Source organism: Callorhinchus milii, unplaced genomic scaffold (genome assembly GCF_018977255.1).
Source record: "Callorhinchus milii isolate IMCB2004 unplaced genomic scaffold, IMCB_Cmil_1.0 Scaffold15, whole genome shotgun sequence".
Taxonomy (NCBI): Eukaryota; Metazoa; Chordata; class Chondrichthyes; order Chimaeriformes; family Callorhinchidae; genus Callorhinchus; species Callorhinchus milii.
Genome location: NW_024704756.1, coordinates 3,323,160 through 3,345,613, shown reverse-complemented (window position 1 = coordinate 3,345,613; position 22,454 = coordinate 3,323,160). Strand labels below are relative to the sequence as shown.

Sequence of the window (22,454 nt, the reverse complement as noted above, 5' to 3'; positions counted from 1 at the left end):
AAAATTCTTTGAGATGTCCTCCCGGTGTGAAAGGCACAATACTAAATGTAAGGATTACTATTATAAACAATATTAAAAATAACAAGAATACTCCTTGCATTTGATATTGCGCTTTATAACATTGTTGAGATGTCTCTTGAGCGCTTCACAGAATATACTGTAGAGTGGATCGATCATATATATATATATGTGTGTGTGTGTGTTTGTGTTGTGGGTGAAAAAAGTAAAATTATAAAATATCTAATTATATTTTATATTTATACGATATAAAAAAAAGTAATTTCTAGATTGCTCGGGTGAGAGGAATATAGTCATCTTGCAATGCACAACAACAACAACTTGCATTTGCACGGTGCCCTTCACGCGGGGAGCGCTGCCGGCGATGCGGTGATTTTTTCGCGTATATATATATAGATTGGTAAATAATAATAATAATAATAATAATAATAATAATCGTTGCATTTGATAATAGCACTTTTTCGCGTCTTCTCGATACGGCATTTGGTACAACAGGTAATTAATTCATAAACAACACCAAGTACATGTTCTCCCATGTAAACCCCCCCCACACAACACCTCCCGCTCTGTTACACTGATGTTGCAGTACTGAGGCAGCACTGATCAGCTGCTGCAGTAACAGAGCCGGTTAACGAACCCACCCCCCTACCCGCGCCAAGTGCGTATTTATGAATGAAGCGCCGCGGAGCGGTCACGTGCGCGGAGGCGGAGCGACGAATCACCGTGTCGCGATTGGCCACTGCTTCCCCCGCGTCATCACCAGCCCATGATCAGCTCGCGATCGGATTGGCCGTTGCGGCCGTTGCCGGGGCAATGCTGGACCGCATGCTGCCCCGTGCACCAATTGGAAGCAGCCGACAAGCCGCGGGGGGCGGGGCTACTGTGGTCTCAGTGACGGGGGGGGACAGACACACACACACACACACCGCACAGATCGCTGCGAACCGCGCGGAGATGGCGACGCGATCTCGGGCGGTGAGTGACTTTACGGCTGTGTATCTCTCGCCGCGGGGTTCCCGGGGACGAGACCCTCCGCGGCCACGTTCCCTGCAAAGTCCCTAACGCGCTCAGCAGCGCTGCTGTGGCTCCCGCGCCGTCCGTCCGTCCGTCCATCCATCCGAGCAGCCAGTCCTGCTCGGGAGGTCAGCGGTTTGGTCTCTGGCCTCTGATCTGTGGGAGCGACAGCACAGGGGTCAGTGCAAACCACCGCAGTGGCTCTGGGGCTGAGGGAGCCCTGAGGTGAATCAGCGCAGCCTCCACTCCCGACTCATAAACATGGTCGGAGTAGTGCTGGCGCCGGGAACAAATAGATCGGAATGAAACAATATCAGGTGTTTCCCGACTGGAAGCAAAATTCTCGACGGTTGATCTGGTGTTAGGATAGTGATCCGGGACGGCCGTGGTGCCTCCCAGCGGTCGAGTGCTCACCAGCAACGCGTGAAGACGAACGGACGCTGGATGACGCGGTATTGGAAAGCAACCGTTTCCCACAGAACTGCACCGCGGAGCAAGTATCGTGGAATCAATAGAGCGCAAAAAGGAGGCCATTCGGCCCATCGTGTCTGTGCCGGCTCTTCAAAGAGAGCTACCCAATTCAACCCCACTCCCCCGCTCTCTCCCCACAGCCCTGCAAACTTGTCCTCCCCAAATAATGATCTATTTCTCTCTTAAAAGTTGTTACCGAATCGGCTTCCACCGCCCTGTCAGGCAATGCATTCCGGACGGGTGTCATAAGCAGTTTCAGGACAGAAATGAAGGGGCGCAGTTCATTCTGACTAAAAGTTTCACTGTTTTCTTTTTGTCCCATAGCACAAGAAATGCACCGTTATTGGAGGTTCAGGGTTTTTGGGCCAACATCTAGTACAGAAGTTGCTGGAGAAAGGATTCACAGTCAATATCTTGGATGTCCGAAAAACATTTGACAAGCAAGGGGTCCAGTTCTTCACTGCAGACCTGTGCAGTAAAGAGGTCAGTGTGAAATATTCACTGTAGCTCTAACAGTACATACTGAAAGATTTAGCATTCCTGGTCAAATAAAGTAGAATTGATATGCAGTACTACACGTTAGAAATTGAGTTTTCTCTGGTCATTTACAAGGATATCCTTATTTTGTAATACGTGAGGAACATTTTCCGAATATTTCATATAATATAATCAACCAAAAGGTGATTAACTACAGATTACTTTTTAAGTGCTACATGTACAGGGTTACCTTCCCAACTACCTCAGAGTAGAAACCTCTTTCACCTTTTATTTAGGATGTGCTACCAGCGTTTCAGGATGTGAGCGTTGTATTTCACTGTGCTTCTCCAGCACCTTCCAGTGACAACCGAGAACTTTTTTACAAGGTGAACTACACAGGGACCAAAACTATCATTGAAGCTTGTAAAGAGGCTGGAGTGCAGGTAGGAAACTCTGTTGTGCCATTTTAATCTTTGTTTTTGTTCTCTCTCCCAACTTCAACTCACTGTTTTTCTTCTTGTGTACCAGAAACTAGTGCTGACCAGCAGCGCTAGTGTAGTATTCGAAGGGACTGACCTCAAAAATGGCTCTGAAGACTTGCCTTATGCCGAAAAACCCATTGATTACTATTCACAAACCAAAATTTTGCAGGAGAAGGTATGGGCATTTTCATGGTCTCATTGTCACTTTACAGTGATAATCATGTATAATTATAAATAATAATATTTGTGACACAATGCTGTGCACAATTGGCTGCTGCGCTTTCGCCCACAAAATGCAGTCAATTCACTTTACAATATATTCTGTGAAGCGCTTTGAGGTATCTCAACAATGTGATAAGGCAACAATGTGTGGAGTTCCTGTAGCTCAGTGGTTAGAGCACTCGCTTTGCAAGTGAGAGACCGGAGTTCAATTCCAGGCAGAGGGCGAAACCTTGGGCAAGTTTCCTTACTCCACACAGAGCCTAATAATAATCCCTCCAAAACAAAAAACAATAATAAATTGGTCATTTTCAATCTACGACTGTTTGTGGGACATTGCTGTGCGCAATTGGCTGCCGCGTTCGCCCACAAATATACAGTCAATTCACTTTACAGTATGTTCTGTGAAGCGCTTTGGGACGTCCTCCCGACGTGAAAAGCGCTATATCAAATGCAAGGATTATTATTATTATTACACCAAATGCAAGGATGTTATTACTACAGTAACCTTGAATATCCAGCTGGTGTTGAATATACCTTGGTCAGGCAGCTTGGTATCAACACTCAGGCCAGATCTATTTAAAGCATCTGTCTTAAATTGTACTTATTTTATTACAGGAAGTTCTTCGAGCTAATAATCCAGATGAGAACTTCATGACGGTTGCAATTCGTCCTCATGGCATTTTTGGACCCCAAGATCCCCATTTGGTGCCTGTCCTTGTACAAGCTGCTAAAAGTGGCAAGATGAAATTCATGATTGGGTAGGTATAGCTGCTCAGTACTATATATGCACATTGCCCACTTAATAGACACCCATTAGATGACAACTATACAGCACTGCATTCAACCAGCAAAGTTTGGTTCAGAGTTGAGGACACATCTATATCGCACATACTGGTCAAAGTTGCTTTCAACTTCTGTAGACCTGCCTGGTTTTACCAGTTGTCTCCTCAAAGCCAAATCAGCTGCAGAAAGAACGACTCCCTCAGAACTGCTATGGTGTATCAGCCTGAATTTTGAACTCGTGCTGGTGTGAGGCTTGAATCCTCAAGCCTGTTTGACATTACGACTATATTGCTGGTGTAGATTCTAACCTAGTGTGTTTTTACTTTACAGCGACGGCAAGAACCTGGTAGACTTCACCTATGTTGATAATGTTGTGCACGGGTTGATTCTGGCAGCAGAGAATCTACACCCTAACTCCCCCATCTGTGGAAAGGTAATGATTTAATTAATAATAATGCTCTTGATTTTTTTAATATGTTTACCCAATTCTCTTTCAAATGTTATTGTCTCAGCCTCAATACATATTTGGAGCAAAGCAATCCATGTTGTAACTCTCCACATAATAAACAACAGTAGCACAGTAGTCACACACAAGCCTGACCCAAACCATCCAGGAGCTAACAGAAAGGTCAGTTAATATTATTTGTGGAGTCCTGTAGCTCAGTGGTTAGAGCACTCGCTTTGCAAGTGAGAGACCTGAGTTCAATTCCAGGCAGAGGGCGAAACCTTGGGCAAGTTTCCTTACTCCACACAGAGCCTAATAATAATCCCTCCAAAAACAAAAAACAATAATAAATTGGTCATTTTCAATCTACGACTGTTTGTGGGACATTGCTGTGTGCAATTGGCTGCCGCGTTCGCCCACAAATATACAGTCAATTCACTTTACAGTATATTCTGTGAAGCGCTTTGGGACGTCCTCCCGACGTGAAAAGCGCTATATCAATTGCAAGGATTATTATTATTATTATTAATTGTTAATTGATGCTTGTCCTGTATCAGGCAAGTCCTTTTGGATCCGGGTGCCCCTTAACTAAGGTATTGAATGGTTTGTGTAATTGTATAAGTACACTGATGCATAGCTGGTACAAACTTGAAAGACAGAATACTGTTTATAGTACTGAAAGCACAGCCTGATTTATACTTGCCACTCCACATAACTTTGATTCGGTTAAAAAAACAAAAATTGTATCAAAGAGCTAATTCCACTATCAGTTAACCTGATTATCTCTTTAACATTATTGGAAATTTGAACATTAAAAGTTCCTATTCCTGGCATGGAGGGTGCCTATTAGACCACCCTGTCCTCTTTTCAAACCCAATTGACACCCTCCACGTTTATACTTAATGCATGAATGCAAATTACTGCTCAGGAAGGTTCCAACACGATTTGTGTGACATTCGAGCCCCAGTTTGTACTGCATGATTACCAGCAAATCACTGCCAGAAACATTGGTCATTTGATGCTAATGCTGCCGTGTAAACACAGATTTGGTCTTAAATTTGCAATAGAAGCAATTCATAGAAGATACAGCTCAGAAACAAGTCATTTAACCCATCCAGTCTTGCTGGTGTTTAGTCCACACAAAAGTTTTTGCTGAATGTTCATTTAAGATTTATATTAACATGAACTTCCAGGTTGTAAATCAATACAATTGTCACTGTCATGTCTTTTAGATTCAGATTCTAACCTCATTATTTGTAAAATACTCACTTTTTTTTAATTCCTTTCCTCCTTAGGCCTATCACATTACAAATGACGAACCCATTCCCTTTTGGACCTTCCTATCTCAGCTGTTGGTTGGATTAAATTACGAGGCCCCAAAGTACCATATACCCTATCTGCTGGCTTATTATTTGGCTTTCTTGCTCTCACTGCTGGTGCTAATACTAAAGCCATTTGTGACCATTAAACCCACTTTCACCCCAATGCGAGTGGCGTTAGCTGGAACATTCCATTATTATAGCTGTGAGAGGGCAAAGAAGGAGTTGGGGTACAAGCCTGTGGTCAGTCTGAGCGAAGGGGTCAAGAACACAGTTCAAAGTTTCACACACCTTCGGCAATCAGGATAGCGACATAATTAAGAGAGTTCAGTGTGTGTTGGATTGCTGGACTCTCAATCTTCACATCGAGGGTTACATCTCAGGATTGGGGCACTTCACTGACAGGAAGTGGGGAGGGGGAGGAATGCAAAGTGCAGAACATTTCCTGTAGGTTCATTGTAAACAAACAGTCTAATAATTTAGACAACCGGAAAGCCTTATACGAAGCAAAGCAGCACTTGTACAGTATTAGGTTTGGGAAGATATTTAGGTTGTAATTCAAAAGTAGAAACATGCTGACACACTGCTGGGAGGCTGAGTTGATGCAATTTTTCTTTCGCTTACATTTGACTTTCAGGTAAAGTTCCCATACAAGAGTCAAGTCTTCTCGTAAAGAGTTTGCTTCCTTGAACCATCCTCCTGGAGTTAGAAAGCAGATGGATTGGCATTTTCTATATGGAATTTTACTATTTATATCTCACACCACTAAGGTTTGGAAAATTTCCCCAAAAAAGTGAGAATAATCCCACGTTTATTAATTAGCTCCCCTGGGTTTCAGCTATATGGTCAAACCTCTTTTCTTTCACTGCTGAAAACACTGTTGGAACAGGCTAATTATAACTTTGCAAAAAGGCAAAATTGTGCCTTGAAGGTTAATAGCACTGACAGCCAAAGCCAGAGGGTCACACTGTCTTAAATGAGGGTGTGAAGATAAAAGATATTCCACTCATTGTCCCAATAGACAATTGTCAATGTCTTGTCAAAATGTTCCTGGCCAGAGGGGTTGATACTCTTTTTCCTTTTCAAGGTGCTGTGTGGTTGTGCAGTTTTCTGTACATTATATACTACAGCCTGTAGCCACTGATGGTTTAAAGATCAGTTGCTCTTCTGGGATAATTCTCTGGTTATTCCTTACTGATGAAGTACTGCTGTGAAGGCATTTGAGAGCAGAAAAAACAGCCATTATTGGAACTTTCCCATGATAAGGCTGTTGTGTCTTAGCTTCTAGTCCAATGCAAAGTGCCAAACTGCACTAAACACACCGGGATGTGGCTGCCTTCTCCCTTATACTGTATATATGACTGGAGCCAGCTTGTGCAGGAGGAAGTAGAGTCCAAGTCCAATATTAAAGCCTGTGATCCTTTGTTGAAGGGAAACTGCTGAGTGGGAACAATGCTTATTTTTCCATATCTAGTGGGAGTATTAGGAACAAAAGTTTCCTCCTCTAAGCTTTGATTTTTCATGTGACCTTGTAGGATGTAACACAAAGCTATTATTGTCCTAAATGCTTGTTTTGCAGCAAATACTGTCATGAAGTGAACATAATAATAAAACTTTCAATATTCATTGATTTTTTGTTTATGATTATTTACCCATCTCTGAGTTTTACGAAACAATCCTCAGCTTGGACACTGGGTGGAGCATTGGGTCAGAACTCTTTCCTTTTACTGCTGGATGCTGAGTTGGATAGAGGGATGGAGAGATACAAAAGTGAAAGTCTTTTTAGTTTTCATAGTAGTTTTGGTAAATAATAATAATTATTATAATAATTGTGGTCTAGGTGAAGTGAGTATATCGCAATGGTGACAAAATAAATGTTTCTTGGTTGAATATTTCTTGATTTGTGACAAATCAATGCTATTTTGTTATTTCTATGATCATTTTATTGGCAAACCAAAAAGGTTGGCTACCACTGGTTTACCATCTCAACCCACTTCCCATTAGATACAGTACAAGCCTAGCTCTGTTAAAGAGAATCATGGTTGGTGTAAGTATGGAAATGATAGCACAGGGGAGAAGGTTTCACAATAAGCATATCGGTAGAATGGTGTACAGAAAGCCATATGTTAGGCAGAAAATGTGCCCAGGCAGAAGGAAACTGAGACGTCTCAAAGACGTGATAAGGCGCTATATCAAATGCAAGGATTATTATTATTATTCCACCAGTGTACGACATCATAATCAAGACCCATCCTGTGCTCACCAAACAGTTGCACACTACAAGATTGTAAAGGATTTGTGGAGTCCTGTAGCTTAGTCGTTAGAGCACTCACTTCGCAAGCAAGAGGATCTGGAATTGATTCCCGGCAGTTCAAAACATTGAACTAGTTTCTTTACTCCACACGCCTCTGTTTACCTAGCAGTAAGTAGAAAACCAGTTGTTAGTCGATTGGCAGATTGCTTTTCCGGGGGTAAAAAAAGGTCACTAAAACCACGACTGTTTGTGGGACACCGCTGTGCACAATTGGCTGCCGCGTTTTGCCCACAAAACATACAGTCAATTCACTTTACCATATATAGAAAGGTATGGGAAGCAATAAGGAGTGGATGTAAAGATTCTTGTCCAGGAAACACCAGCACAGATTAGTTGTGCCAGATGGCCTGCTTCTGTGCTGTACAGTGTATATAAATCTATTTAAATCAATGACAATCCTATCTGCTGAGACTGTTGTGTCAGAAAAAACCTGGATTTTAGAAATACAATTGTAGCACTTCAACATTTGATTCTGATTAGAAAGCGGCAGAGAACGATCTTCTCAGCTACGCATTCCATAGATTTAGGTTCTTATCACGAAAAGAAAAAAAACTTATCTCCAATAGCACTTTGACATTCAATGTGAGTTGTGAGGAATTTACACATAAACAAAGCTGAAACCAATAGATGTTATTCCACACCACTTAACCTAAAGATAAATGTTTAGCTCCACCCAGAAACGAGAGGCTGTAGGTATAACCAGCCCGGCAGCACTAAGACTCACTATTTTCCATGCTGTGGAACACTTGAATTACTAGATCTGATCTGATCTGATGACTGTTGAATGAACAGCATTGTTTGAGGAGAGCTGAGCCTGAAGTCTGAGACTCATTGACGTTCAACTGAATTATTTTACTGTACAGGTGAGTTCATGTCCGCTTTTCCAGCAGCAGGCAGATTAACAAGGAAGTCTCCAGTGTTAAATTGAAAAGATCTAACTGAAATTACAAAACAATGTCATTCCACTTAAAAGAATGTTTTATAAAAGTGTGTGTTCTAACGTAATATTTCAATTATAAAACATTCAAAGTAACCCATAAAGCTTGCACGGTATTTCTGCAACTTGCTCCACTATTAGTTACACATTCTACAATGTCTTGTCTACACAGATTGTATACAAAGATACCTAAAGTAACTCAAATACTGGTAGAATATTATAAGGACATGCATTCATAACTTATGGCCATGAGAAACAAAGTCAGCATGCAGAATCTAGGGTCATATTAGACTTCAAGACAAGAAAAGAGTAAGCATTTGTACCCAGGTTTTTGTTCTACTATGATTTCGGATGTAAGGAAATAACCCTAACTCGGCAGCTCCTACCTGGCAGACCCAAATTTAAAAAGTTGGGGAAACAATTGCAAACATGAGCAACTGTGCTAAGTAACTCTTCCTTTCAAAATTATAAACCATTGGTTAACGGGGAATTAAGAACAGTTGAAAATAAGATAAAGGTTGACTGGCAATTTACCCCTTTTTCATTACATGTTTAATTGAGTACTTTTGTCCTAAAATTTGGATATCCAGAGTTTGCTGGGTGCTCTATTGATATTCCCAAACCACTGGGAAAAGGGCAGCTACCAGTTATAGCGCTTAGTTTTAAAACATACACACTGGTGTTATTCTTAATGTAGTGACACATTTCAAGGGAGTTTATAATAACTGTCACAATCTTTCTTGGTTTCATTTTAATGATCATGTTATGGTCATTGCTCCTTTAAACTATCCTCTCTTGTTTCTCACAAACTCTGCTACCAATATACAAGCTACACATTTGCTCCTATCATCTTCCTCAGTGCATTGAAGTTGAATCACTCTGCCTCGCCCTTTCTTAGCCTCCTTCAAGTCCCGGCTCTACACCCTTCTCTTCGACCCATCGATCACCCCCCTTCCCCTCCCTTTCCTTCTCCCTCCCTGACCCCAGCTCGGGTCTGAAATGCTGTACACTGTCCCGCGCCTAGGGATGTCCTCCCAACGTGAAAGGCCCTATACAAATGTAATCTTGTTGTTGAAATGAAGGTCAGTAACATTCTTTTAGATTCCTAGACAATGCTACTACTTTCTTCCGTCACTTTTCTCTCACTCTTCCCTTCCTTTTCTAATCATAGAATTTTACAGAACACAAGGAGGTAATTCGGTCCATCGTGCCAGTGCCGGCTGGCTCTTTGAAAGAGCTACCAACTAGTCCTACCCCATTGCTCTTTCCCCTTTGCCCTGCAAATTCATCCTTTTCAAGTACATATCTAATTCCCTTTTGAAAGTTACTTTTGAATCTGCTTCCACTGCCCTTTCCGGCAGTGCATTCCAGACTGTAACAACTTTCTGGATAAAAAAAATATCCTTGGCTCCCCTCTAATTCTTTTGCCAATTATCTTAAATCTGTATCCTCTGGTTACCAACCCACACGCCAGAGATTTAACTGCTTGGGTTTTAAATCAAAAAGCATTTAAAGACCAAGCTTAATGCCACCTGCTTCTTCATTGACATCATTTTCTTCTCTGATCGTTTAACCCTAGTGATGTATTGTACTATGGATCTTGCGCCTAATTCTCACTTTCTCAATAGAATAGACAATGGCTGGCACTCAGTATGGAGCAATAAGGAGGATTATTTTGTCTAGTTCACTAATCCAGCAATGGGCACATATAACTTTCTCATATAAACTCAAGCAAATAACGTTAGTCAATTTAATGGCAATTATAGAATAATCCCCTGTAATGTTCACTGTCTTTTACTAAGTGCATTCTAATAAGTGAATGCAAAAATAATTTAAAGTCAGGTTGTAAGTTTTACAGGCAACAATCGACAGAACAAAGTCAAAGAGATTCATATCTTCAATTATCATCTTACATTCCAATCAATGGGCTGGAGGTAGATAACATTGACATCTCAAGAGGAGGGGCTGGAATCTCCCCGTACAGGATAATCAACATTCAAGGAACATAGCACAGCCTGAGGTTATCCAGAAGGGAGGTTGGATCCATTCCAGAAACTTAAATAGTGCTAAAAAGAAAAGTCTGTTGCCATTCAAAGACATTAATCACCTGGTTAATAATAATAATAATCTTTTAATTTGATATCGAGCCTTATCCTGTCGTTGAGATATCTTCACAGAATATACAGTAAAGTGGATTGACTGCATATTTTGTGGGCAAAACGTGGCAGCCAATTATGCACAGTAGTGGATTGAGTGATGTATTTTTTAGTGTGGACGGATTATTACCCTTGGAAAACAACCCGCCAATCGACTAACAACTGGAGTCCTACTTATCGCTAGGTAAACCGAGGCGGGCAGAGAAAGGAAACTTGCCTAAGGTTTCACTCTGCCTGGGAATCGAACCCGGGTCCTCACATTAACCACTATACTATAGGACTCCTAGCCACATTTTTGGAGATCAGGAATCAGGAATGCTGCCTTCAACCAAAATAAACAGCGAGTCCGAAGGAGCTTTGAGCACACTGAGCTGGGCATTGTATTTCACACTGGGGGGAGGGCACAATGATGTACTGTAAAAACTACATAGAAAATGCAAATAAACTTGGAATGGTTGGTCAAGCAGGCCGACTTTATCATCAATCTCCTGACTGCAACTATCCAAACTAGTTATCCTCCTCCACATTACTCTGAAATTCTACCAGATTCTGCAGCCAGAGTAACAGGTTTGAAAGTGAGCTACTGTAGTTTCACGTAAATATGAAAATGATGTTCATCATTCTTTTGGCATTCTCTACAAACAGATGGGATTTGCTCCAATTATATTAGTTATGAATCCAGTTTTTGTTATTCCGATTGAGGTGACTAATTATAATTAACAAAAAACAATTGCTACTCATACAAGGGCATAATCTACGCGGTTATTCCAATGCAGTATTGGAGGGAGCACAGTATTGTCAGAGGTGCTGTCCTTAAGATGAGCTGCTAAAAAAGGAGTTTCTCCTGGTATGCTGACCAACAGCCATCTAAATTAATCAGTCTTTAAACACATAACTGTTTGTGGGACACTCCTGGGTGGAAACGGCTGCCGTGTTTCCCTCTGTGTTGGTCATTTATCTCATTGTTGTCTGAAGGATTTTTCTAGTGCAGATTAATTCCAGTATTTGGATAAACAATTGGAGGGCAAAAAAAAGCCAAAAACATTCAAAAAATGCGTTGTGGAAATGTGAGAGAGGAAGTATGTGGGTGTGATGGGCATTTAGTACTGAAGCTGCACTATAGTGGATAGTGCCCAATTTCCAGAGGCAGTGGGGCAAATGGCTTGCATAGCATCTGCTAACTCCCTGAAGATGTAAAAGGAGAATATATCAAACAGTCAGTTGCATTCTAACTAAACAAATTAAATCAGCTTCCAAATACTTTTCTAATGTAGAAACAATTGCTACTTATTATTACAGTAATAAGAAGTAAAATGTTTATGAGCCAATGTTGTACTTGTCCACAGTTTTTCGGATTAGAATTGGCTTTTTATTGTGAAATGCATTTGTGATACGTTGTGAAAAAATGAAAGAACTTTGCGGAATGTTGCTGAACTAGTTGACCATCCCAGTGAGAAATTAACTTCAATTCAAAGGTACCCTGGGACACCTCTTTGGCGAAGAGTGAATTGGATTTAATCGGTTAATTGGAAACACATCAGAGCTGTAAATCAGTGACACTCACTGAACACTTGACAAAGGAATATTTCAATTAAGATCTCAGGTATCGAAAATGACTTATTTCCATAGTGTTGTACTGGGAGAATGATGTTACAATTGGCAGACCTCAGAATTGCTGGTAACAGTACTTGAATGTAACCGGATTAGTGCTTTGACTCCTGTGTTATACAGGTAATCTAAGTTTACATTCTGCTGTGTGCATCAATGAACAATTTTACATTTCTTCCAAAGGGTCTTACTCAAAATGTTAACCTATCGCTCCCTTTTAGATGCTGATATAAACGGATAAATATTTAGAGGAAAAATAATAAAAGGCAAGCAGAAAGAGCAGGGAAATGGGATTAGAGTGGATAGCTCCAGTGGAGGGGGCACATACCAGCAAAGACACAATGGGTTGAATAACCCTTTATGTGCTGTATTGTTTGCATGATTAGTCCACTGCATGTTTCTAACATTTAGTTGTTATATCAGACTTCCAGCATCCATTTTCTTTGAGCTGTACTTCATAGCCTGTGTGCTCAGACACATTTTGATGTTGTAATGCACCTACTCCATTAACTTTGTTTTGTAAAGATTGTACATCTTTCACCAGGGGTCTGGCTTGAGCATCGGAACCCACAAATCTTTCAATATGACAACAAACGGCAGTAACAACTATGTTACGGTCAAGAAAGGTAAGGCCGCTCTCCTGTCTACTAAACCATGCAACCAACTTCAAAATCAAGCAAGCCCTTTTGTGCTAATTATGAGTCGTATAACATTTTGATTAGACTCAATTATCCTGTGGTTACACTAACCTGACAATCCTATGATTCTGACAGCCTGCAAGGTCTGTGTTTGTGTTAATCTGACAATCATAGGGTTAGTTACTTCTTATTCAGTATGGCAGTTGATTTTAAGAAAACTACAGAACACTAGCCACCAAATTAAAGCTGAATTTAAGGAATTTTCCACAATTCTGCACAAAATTAAATTTTAAGCTCTTAAATTTGTCAACATATCTGCGCACCAGCAAGAGTGTTGTCTCTGTCATCATTGGGGTAACCCAGACATATCTCAGTTTTGGTGGCAAGATATTTGTCTGCGGTGAGAAAGTGCTTTCCACCCGCTTTTTTAATCTTCCTCAGACTTTGGATCCCCGAAGTTCACGTCTCCTGCGGAGGAGGACAGACAGCATGTGATTAACCAGATGTTAAAGAGAATTCCTTTGAAGGATGACAGTAGCTGGATATACAGCAATCAGGTTGGGCTTGAGGAAGACGGCATACCACAGTAAGGGCAACATTAGCTCCACCAACCTTCTGAATGTATATTGTAGTATATATTGTATATATATTGTATATTGTAATAAAACACACTACAATCACTTCCTTTGCACTTTACCTCGGAGGCACTTTGGGATGTCTTTCCGAAGTGAAAGGCACAATATCAAATTCAGATAAAATTGATCACTCACTGCATGGCTGTTAGTGGGACACCTCTGTGTACAAACTGGCTGCTGCGTTTTGCCCACAAAATAGTCATTCTACTTTACAGTATAATCTGTCATGTGCTTCTCAACGACTTAATAAGGCGCTATATCAAATGCAAGGATTATTATTATTATTATGGGCCGCTACCCTGCGTGAGGAGCGTTATATAATTGCAAGTTATTATCATTATAGTTGTTGTCTGTTCTGATTTACCACTATTCCTGTCCTCACATTGTTTTTCGTTCTTGTCTGCTCCTGGCTCATGCTTCTCAATGGTAGCTAAAACTGAGACATCAAACCTGAGTAGAGAAAAGAAACTTGAGAGTGTACAAGCAATCAACGGGTGAGGTTTCGGTCACTTTACAACACTGAATCGTATTGCTCGAGTGTTTAACTGAATCCCAATTGAAGGAAAAAAACAGTTGAACTTCTTCAGAAGAGGAGGGCGAAAATTGATGAGGGATTAAAAAAAGACTTTCACTGACACAGTAGCAATAGACTATATCAGTTATAGCGGAGGGGCAATTGTTTTAATTGACTCAAGACAATGCACATTGCTAGAACTTAGAGCTTCTGAATACTTTATCATGATCACTGTCCAGAAGGGTTGATGCTACTTTGAGCATTTCCAACCAAATCCTTTTTATTTAACGCCTTTCAAAACCTTCACATTTCAACTCTTCCCGACTCAGGTGAACACACTTTGCAGTTGATTCTGTAGGGCTTGTTTTGTGCTGATATTTGGTCAGCTGTTGATCAGCTCACTGTACATTTGAGTGTATGACTTACTTTATCATAGTATCAATGATACATTATGAGAAATCCTAAATACACCTTGGAGCTTTACCTTTGTCACAGGCTGAATGCTTATGCTGATGATGATACTGACAGCAAAGACTCTTCGGCTCCAGTGACAGAATCCTCACCTCCAACATTTGCAGTGAGAAGGTGAGGATATTATTTTTGCTTCTTTGTACCATTATACAATTAGTAAAGAATGGAGGATAATCTCACAATATTCCTTTGATGCCAAACCGTCACGTTCAACACAGCATTCAATCTTTTTCATCCAAACCTATAGACCTTTGCTGTAGACATTCATTGAATAATTCACTGAACAAGACGAACAGTTCTGAGGATGAATCATGTTCACCCAAAGAATATGCCGAAGGTCATAATAATTTCTAACTACCTGGGGTATAATGTAAATGGAATGCATATTAACAAACACTCAAACGATTTACTATTAAGTGTAGTAAGTATGTTATTTGTAGGTGAACTGACTCTTGTGCACAGCAATGTTTCACAAACAGCCTAGCCAATAACCAGTTTTATCTGAGGGATTGTCGTCCAAGACACCAGGAGAAACTCCCTTCTCTTTTCAAGTGCAATGAGATATTTAATGTCTACCTGTACAGGCAGATGGGGCCTTAGTTTTACATCTTATATAAAGAATAGCAGCTTCCACATTCCAGCACTCCTCTAGTACTGCACTAGAGAAGATAGCCTGGCCAGTGAGTTCAAAGTCCCAGCATGGAGCTTGCACCACTACCTTCTGATTCATATACAAAAGTGCTACCAACTGACCCAAGTTGACATAGTATAATACTAGTAGGTTGATTCTCTGCTTGAGAGCCACTTGATTTGAATCTGGGGAGGGTTGCCTTTGTCTTACCAAGTGTATTCAATTATAGAGTGTACTCTGTCAATTTATAGCAATGATAATAATTGCAAATCACAGTAATCCCTACAAATTGCTCTCTCTTACAGCCTTAACACTAACACTGGCCCGGTCTCTAATTCCCAAAAAATTTCAACTCCGCAGGCAAACTTCCCATCTCCTACATTTGTTGCTAGAAGGTGAGAATGTACATTGCCTTTCTACATCATTTAATTGTAAAACACAATAATATTTGAAGAACCTGAGTACAAGGATTAAAATACAAGCATTATTATTACTGTAATAATAATAAAATGAACAAGAAAAGAGCCTCAGTTTAGAAATTGATCAAATATTGAAATTAATTTTAAGGATTATTATGTTTTGCTCATTAGAACAATGTAGCTGCCATTCCTATGCCCTACTATTAAATTGGTGCATATCATATCTTTGAATGATATCCATGTCTTCTCATATTTATTTACCTCTCTCTAACAAGAATGTCAGGATGTACTCCATTTGTTATTATCATATATTCAAATTTACAAATGTATCATTTTTGGTATTAAAGCAGGATTCTGTCATTTTATAAATAGCTGCCATGGCATTTTGAGGAGATTTTTCAAAACTATTTGCACATTGTTTTCTACACATGTAAATTGAGCTATTTTTCCTTTCAAAGAGTCATAGTTAATGAGGAAACCATCCCCTCTTCACGGGTCTGTAATGGCAGCACCAGGTAAGAAATGATAGGATAGAATTAAAAGGATATGGTGAGTTTATTTTTGCGAATAATGTTTCAGGATTGTTAGATTTCGAAATATACACACACTCATTCTTTCATATACTTTGCCATAGTGATTTGCTGTTCATTTCTGCTGAGGTACAGTAAAACGTATTTAACCAACCAAATCCGTTCAACAGCCACCCCCGATTAACAACTCATGAAGGCCCAGTCATTTGATTGATTGATTGATTGATTGAGACATTTAACAAAATATTAGATATTTAGGATGAAGGATGTGATATATCAAGTGTTAAATTATTACCAATGACAACTAACACATCACAGGTCACAATTTTCACCCCAATTGGAGAAAGGGGTTTTTGAATTTCAAACCACAGTACTGATCATATTTCTTTGACTTCACTTGACTCTTAAACAGGTCTACATTACAGTAACTACAAAAGCCGTCCCCCAAAATAAACAGAACTAATGATTCTGGAAGGTTCGCCACCTTACTTGAAACTGTCAATATCAATGACACTTACCTAAAAGCTTTGTACAATTCTGTTCCAAATCAATCAGAGACCACAACTGCATTTTTTTATTTTTATGGATTTTTGAGCTCAGAAATTGTGCATCAACAAAGATTGATCTTCAATGTCAGCAAGAGTGCTTTAGATTGCACTCTGTAATCCTGTTTCTAGATTGAGAAAAATTTTAAATTCAAAATCCAGCAGAATTCAACTAGTCAACAATCTAATCCAGTCTTGCATGCCAGAGTGCACCTAGTCAATAGGTTTATTATGTTCATTGTGTAAACCGTTTAAGCGCATGTACAGTGGGAATTGCTGGCAATCTTTATTTAATTAACTGAAACAAATCATTAATTTAATTAATAAGAAATTAACATAGTTACAGGCCCTTGTAATTTCCCCTGAACAATCACCTATCAACTTCTTCCCCTGCTTTTCAGTCACGTCAAATTTATACCAGAATGCCAGTTAAGTGACAGGTATTACAATTTATATTAATTAACCTGCTTGGTCTATTAAAATAGAAATTGATTTAATGGCGATCTTCTTTTATAAGCCCTTTTGTCAACTGCTTAGGGACATCCTCCCAATGTGAAGGATGCTAATTAACTGTAAATTGTAAAATAACAGTTTAACTATGAATATCTAGAGAATGTTGTTATCTCATGGTCAGTAATTTCCTATATTCTAAGGTTGTTTTATTTTCAGTCCTGTGAATCCAATGAACTTGTCAAAAGGGTCAATGGAAGTAGTTGCTTCTTCGAAACTGATAATGAACAGCAGCCCCAAATTCTACAATGACCAAGAGAAGTAAGTCTGAAAGAAATGATGCCCAATGTCAGCAGAAGTAGCTCTGTGCCCATGAAAGTCTATGACCTACAGCTATATACTACATACAACAAGTTGCACTTATATATACCCTCTACCCAGGGTAGTGTCTCAGAGCACTTAAATGGGATGGGATACATAGATGGGAACATCATGTAAAAATAAGGTACTTAGAAATTTTAGGAAAATATTTTCATAAAAAACTGTAATAGATATAATAAATTTACAAGGAAAAGGCATTGCTGCAAACAGTATAAATGGGAATCGGGGAGAACTAGATCCTTTTCCAGGACAGAGAGAAAATAATGATTTAGTGAGGTGGGAGAGTGAAAATGTTCAAGAGAATTCTTTAACTGTCTTAAGTGTATTTGTTTTAATAGATCTGAGTTACTTCCCTTTGGAGATGATTCTGGAGAGCTATCGGACATTAAGACTGGTAATAGAAATGATGAAATTCCAGGATCTGTGGACCAGAGGTAAATCTACCCATTTAGTACTTTCTTCGACTTGGCAAAGGTATTCAGTAAAACGGAGAAACAAACAGGGAAAACTTGTCAATCTTACCAAGTGCTGAGATGCATCTAAATTTCTTCCCATTCTTGCTCAGCGTCAGTCAATCATTAAATGTTTTTGAATTTTCTTTAATGCATAAGTCTACATAAATGCAAGTTGTTGTATTCCATACATATGGCTTTCCATGTTTATTTCTCGCTTTTTTCTGTCCTTTTTTTCTCTTGTCCTCTTGGATATCTTTTTTCATCATCTAGGTCTAGGATATAGTTCTAAGGTCTACAAACTCACTCACCGCTACTTTGTCCTAATTGCCATTGTTCCACAAACTAAGCACAAAGTGGGATTTGAAGTTCTGACTTTCTGGAATATATAATCTAGTACTGCACTGTGTTGTATCTCTATTCACTTGGCTACTGGTGGTCTACGTTTTCTCTCTGCCTCTTTTATCTGTTTTACCTTTGAGTGGAATTTCTTCCATTATGTTTTCTGTGAAATCAGATTAAATTCTATTCTGCTTTTAACAATTTTCTATTATTTCCCACAACAGGAATGTGATTGTTATAAAAAAAGAAATTCACAACGTACTGATGGCAAAAGTAGATCCTGAATTGTTTCAGGCTCCAGAGAGGTAAATCCTGTTTACTGTGCGTATTATCTGAAATAATCTGGCAAACTATTTCTACAAGAAACCAAATAACATTCTTTTTAATTCTCCAAATTGTCATCAAATGTCCCAAAATAAATCATAATTTACTATACAGAAGAAGGCCATTTGTCCCAAGAGCTATCCGTTCAACCTCATTCTCAACAACAACAAAATTGTAAAGCACCTTTCACATTGGGAGGATGTCCTAGGGCACTGAATACTGAACTCTCCTGCCATTTCCCCAATGCATACATGTAGCCTGATTCAGTTAGCCTGATTCATAAAATCTGTCTACACAAATATGATATAAAGGCTGAGAATACAAAGTGCTGTCATTGGATGTAGACTTTATACCATAAATCAGATGACCATTTCCACATACTGTATTTACTGCCAAAAGTACATACAAAATACAGTTTTCAGCTCCTGAATCATTGCATATTCAATAGCTTCTGTGACTTACAAATGAGTATCCTCAGTTTCTCTCACATATTTGCATTTATGACTGGACTAAACATACAGACCAATCAAAACTGGTTGCTTATATATTGTACATTAATTTCACTTCATATTCTTCCCCTTTGGCATCTACATTCCTACAGTGATTTGCCATTCAGTGTAACTTAGACGAAGTTGTGCTAATTTCCTCTAAATAATGGGAACACACAGGATAAGGAACAGCTTGGCAAAGATGACCAAGTTACAATTGTTTTAACTGTTTTGGACAGGGAGTGCACCTTTTGTGGAATGGCTCTGGAAGACATCAAGATAATAATTGAACATCTGAACATCTGTAGCCACCCATCCTGTTTTAAGGTAAATGCTGCATAATTGCAGGAAACTGAGAACACTTTTTGTTGTAAACATAGTTTTGATATTCGCACAGGACATTTTCAGCCTTTCCCAGTCACTGGGTACTTTTTAGGACGAAAGCAGCTGGCTCTCCTGTATGATCTGTGCTGCCAGCTTGCACTGCTCTACCAAAGTTTGACATGATATATGTCATAACTGATAAAAGTATCCAAACCATCAATATCTTAACATCTTTCATCACCCAGTATGGTGCTGAATTGAGAATTATTGACACTCATCTCGCTTAACTGATAGACTGGAGAGTAAGACAGGACTCCAACCCCATAAAACTACCTGTATGTCTGGCAAGTATTTTGAATGCTCTGATGTTGCATCACGACTGATTGAGTTTAAACACTGATTAATTAATACATTTCTATAATAATAATAATTTCTAAAGTGGTGAGTGCAATGGGAAAGTAAGAGTGAGAATTAAACTGCTCTGTTTTTGTGTACTTCTGCAGTGTGGCAAATGCAGTGCACCCCTGGGAGACTTGGAAGCTGGAGATAACTTGTGGATTCATAGCAGGATTGTGCACTGTGAAGAATGCTATGATAAATTACTAGAAGGTGGGTCCTTATCATGATCAATGAATTAGAATTCCATCCAAATAAATTATCACACTCAATTAAGTGTCTGTTACTGAACACTTTTGATGGCTCAGCTCAGTAAGTTTGATTGATGATTAGTTGAATCATACAGACAAGGAAGGGCCCAGCACAGATCCTTGGTCTGTGCTTATTTAGCTGATTTCAACAATAATTCTTAGCGATCCTAGGATATTTTGCCAGGGTTCCTGCTCCTTATTAATAAATATTGACCCACTGCCAAAATGTGAGCCTGTGAATGTTGAGTGAGGATAGGACAGTTCCCCTGTGGTCAAATGGCCTGCCAATACTAATTATCAAAGCTCACACACAAATAATAGTTCTGCGCATGGACCATCAGTTTTTTGTAGAATGAAAAAGGAACTTCAACGAGAGGAAGGAAAAAATTGCAAAACAATGCAGTATTACTTCGAGGAAGTGGGAAATTCACATCACAGGTCATAGGAAACTGTGCTTAACTAAGCCGTGGCTGAATATTATTTATCTAGGACCCAGATCTAAAATGAATATCAAAAATAATGTTCAATTTAGTTTAGAAATGATGTAAAATGAGTTAAATTATTAAATATAGAAAGAAGAAAATGAGGTAGAAGAGAAAATGAGCAGAAAAGTCAGGTAGAGTTAGACTGAATGCTTTTAAAATGGTTTCATTTTTCTTTAGAATTGTTTTGAAGGTACATTTTATTAAACATTAATAATACAGTACTGAAGTTGCTCTTGATTTCTCAGTAGCATTGTATTGTGGTACTAATGTATTTTCAGCAAGTTTGTGAGCTAAACAAAACAGACCAGCTGTCCCAGAGCCTAGAATTCCCTAGAATTGCAAATTTTAATCAATTTAGCTTGATCTATTTAAAAGAAACTCATTTAACTTCCCTTTCAGATTAAACTTCATTCAACTTCAGAATAAACAAAGAGGACTTTGAATTGTGAAAGGAACCATAGTCCTACTTTGTGAATGAAGCAATTTTTTCTTCTTTTGCAACTTACAATGTTATCCTTTGAATGTGAATTAGATTTTGCTGTGATTACAAATACCGTACACACAGATTATAATAACATACGTCCCTAACAACAGAAAATGACTGCCTGTATTACATTTTATCTTTGTCTTCTATGATCTTCTGTTCTAACCTATCAATAAATGTTAACATGTTTAAGTACCTTATGTCATTATGTAATTTAACATGTTTAATCATTAGCTTTCTGTGTGACCATTGGGTGATGTGAATCATTAAATGTATACCTTCAGCAACAATTTCAGGATAGGAAATGTTGGGATCTGTTTCTTTTTAAATAAACAGCTGCTGTTGAGAGAGTTAAATTGTACTGGATTTCAGGGATTACCGTAAGATATTGGAGTTGGATTTGCTCATAACAGAAATTCTGTTGCACAAGGTGCAACTTACTAAATATAACTGGAAGGCACTAGTCTGGTTCTTGTGAAGGAGTGGGCATTTGGGCTGCAAGTCTTTTCATATGTAATGTGAAGGAAAGAAATTGCAGCAGAGTTGAAGAGTCCTAGATAGAGTTTTTGTGGGGAGCCTGGTAATGAACTAATACAGTAGTACAATTTACATATACAGTATCCAGCACCTTGCATGTCAATGGTGAGGCAGATGGGGGGCATGAAGCAGGTTGGTGAGCGGCAGTACTGGCAGGGTTTGAGAATCTCAAAGGGCTTCGTACAATAATAATAATAATCCTTGCATTTGATATAGCGCTTTTCACGTCTTCTCGATGTCTCAAAGCGCTTCACAGAATATACTGTAAAGTGAATTGACCTTATATTTGTATATACAACACAACAACTCGCATTTGTATACTCCCTTTCACATAGAATAATGTCACAAAGTGTTTCAGAGACAGCATGGAAGACCTAGCATGAAATGAGGTAAACTGAAACACACCTTTCTCCTTGAAGAATCAAGAAACTGCTGCAGAATGTCATTGGCTGCCTTCCTCCTCATTGCAATCCGAGGTTCAGGTCTTGAGGCCGTGAGGGAGGGAAAAGACAATCAAAAGCATGGTCAAAGATGAAGGTAGCAGACGGTAAACGAGTTGATGGAGGGAGCGAGTCAGAATGAAGACCCAGAGAGTGGAGGGGCAGAAAGACTGCCAGCTGATGGTGAGGCAGATGGGGGGACACAAAGCAGGCTGGTGAGCAAAAGGTTTGCATAGGAAGCTGGATTTAGTCATAACAGAAGTTCTGTTGCATAAGGTGGAACTTACTATATATTCCTGAACGGCAGTGGCTCGAATGAAGGAGTGGGCAATTGGGCTGCAAGTGTCTGGTAACCCTAGTCTAACCAGTGATTTGGGCAGAACAAAGCTTTGGACAAAAAGATACACTGACGTAGCAAAAACAAGCCATAGTATTTGGTTATGGCTCCGGGACCCCATCACTCCCACCCTC

General features: G+C 39.3%; 2 protein-coding genes across 3 annotated transcripts; both read left to right on the top strand.

Annotated features, from left to right (window-relative positions):
* Nucleotides 1-906: 906 nt before the first annotated feature.
* Nucleotides 907-6,857, top strand: nsdhl (NAD(P) dependent steroid dehydrogenase-like). The gene is made up of 7 exons (XM_007891455.2): nt 907-993; nt 1,828-1,986; nt 2,277-2,423; nt 2,509-2,637; nt 3,300-3,442; nt 3,798-3,900; nt 5,208-6,857. The coding sequence occupies exons 1-7, from the start codon at nt 973-975 to the stop codon at nt 5,538-5,540; spliced, it is 1,035 nt and encodes a 344-aa protein (XP_007889646.1). The 5' UTR covers nt 907-972; the 3' UTR covers nt 5,541-6,857.
* A 1,324-nt stretch (nt 6,858-8,181) lies between these two features.
* LOC103177317 (zinc finger protein 185-like) lies at nt 8,182-21,484 on the top strand. 2 transcript variants are annotated; one of them, XM_007891443.2, is made up of 13 exons: nt 8,182-8,408; nt 12,114-12,241; nt 12,791-12,872; nt 13,326-13,470; nt 14,529-14,618; nt 15,441-15,530; nt 16,013-16,069; nt 17,299-17,400; nt 17,799-17,894; nt 18,479-18,559; nt 19,306-19,393; nt 19,894-19,999; nt 20,922-21,484. In XM_007891443.2, exons 3-13 carry the CDS (start codon nt 12,830-12,832, stop codon nt 20,924-20,926), a joined length of 903 nt encoding a protein of 300 aa, XP_007889634.2. In that variant the 5' UTR covers nt 8,182-8,408; nt 12,114-12,241; nt 12,791-12,829; the 3' UTR covers nt 20,927-21,484. The 2 variants fall into 2 exon arrangements, with proteins under 2 accessions (XP_007889634.2, XP_007889626.2); XM_007891435.2 differs by lacking the exon at nt 12,114-12,241 and having other exon boundaries at nt 20,922-21,483.
* The last annotated feature ends 970 nt before the right edge of the window (nt 21,485-22,454 follow it).

Bases quoted from the DNA above. Each gene is read 5' to 3' on its own strand.
- LOC103177317 (XM_007891443.2), top strand. From the start codon at position 12,830: ATGACAACAAACGGCAGTAACAACTATGTTACGGTCAAGAAAG. The intron at 13,471-14,528 runs GTAAGGGCAACA...CCTTTGTCACAG, and splicing joins GAGGAAGACGGCATACCACA to GCTGAATGCTTATGCTGATG. The intron at 16,070-17,298 runs GTAAGAAATGAT...TTTTATTTTCAG, and splicing joins GTCTGTAATGGCAGCACCAG to TCCTGTGAATCCAATGAACT.
- nsdhl (XM_007891455.2), top strand. From the start codon at position 973: ATGGCGACGCGATCTCGGGCG. The intron at 2,638-3,299 runs GTATGGGCATTT...ATTTTATTACAG, and splicing joins CCAAAATTTTGCAGGAGAAG to GAAGTTCTTCGAGCTAATAA. The intron at 3,443-3,797 runs GTAGGTATAGCT...TTTACTTTACAG, and splicing joins AAGATGAAATTCATGATTGG to CGACGGCAAGAACCTGGTAG.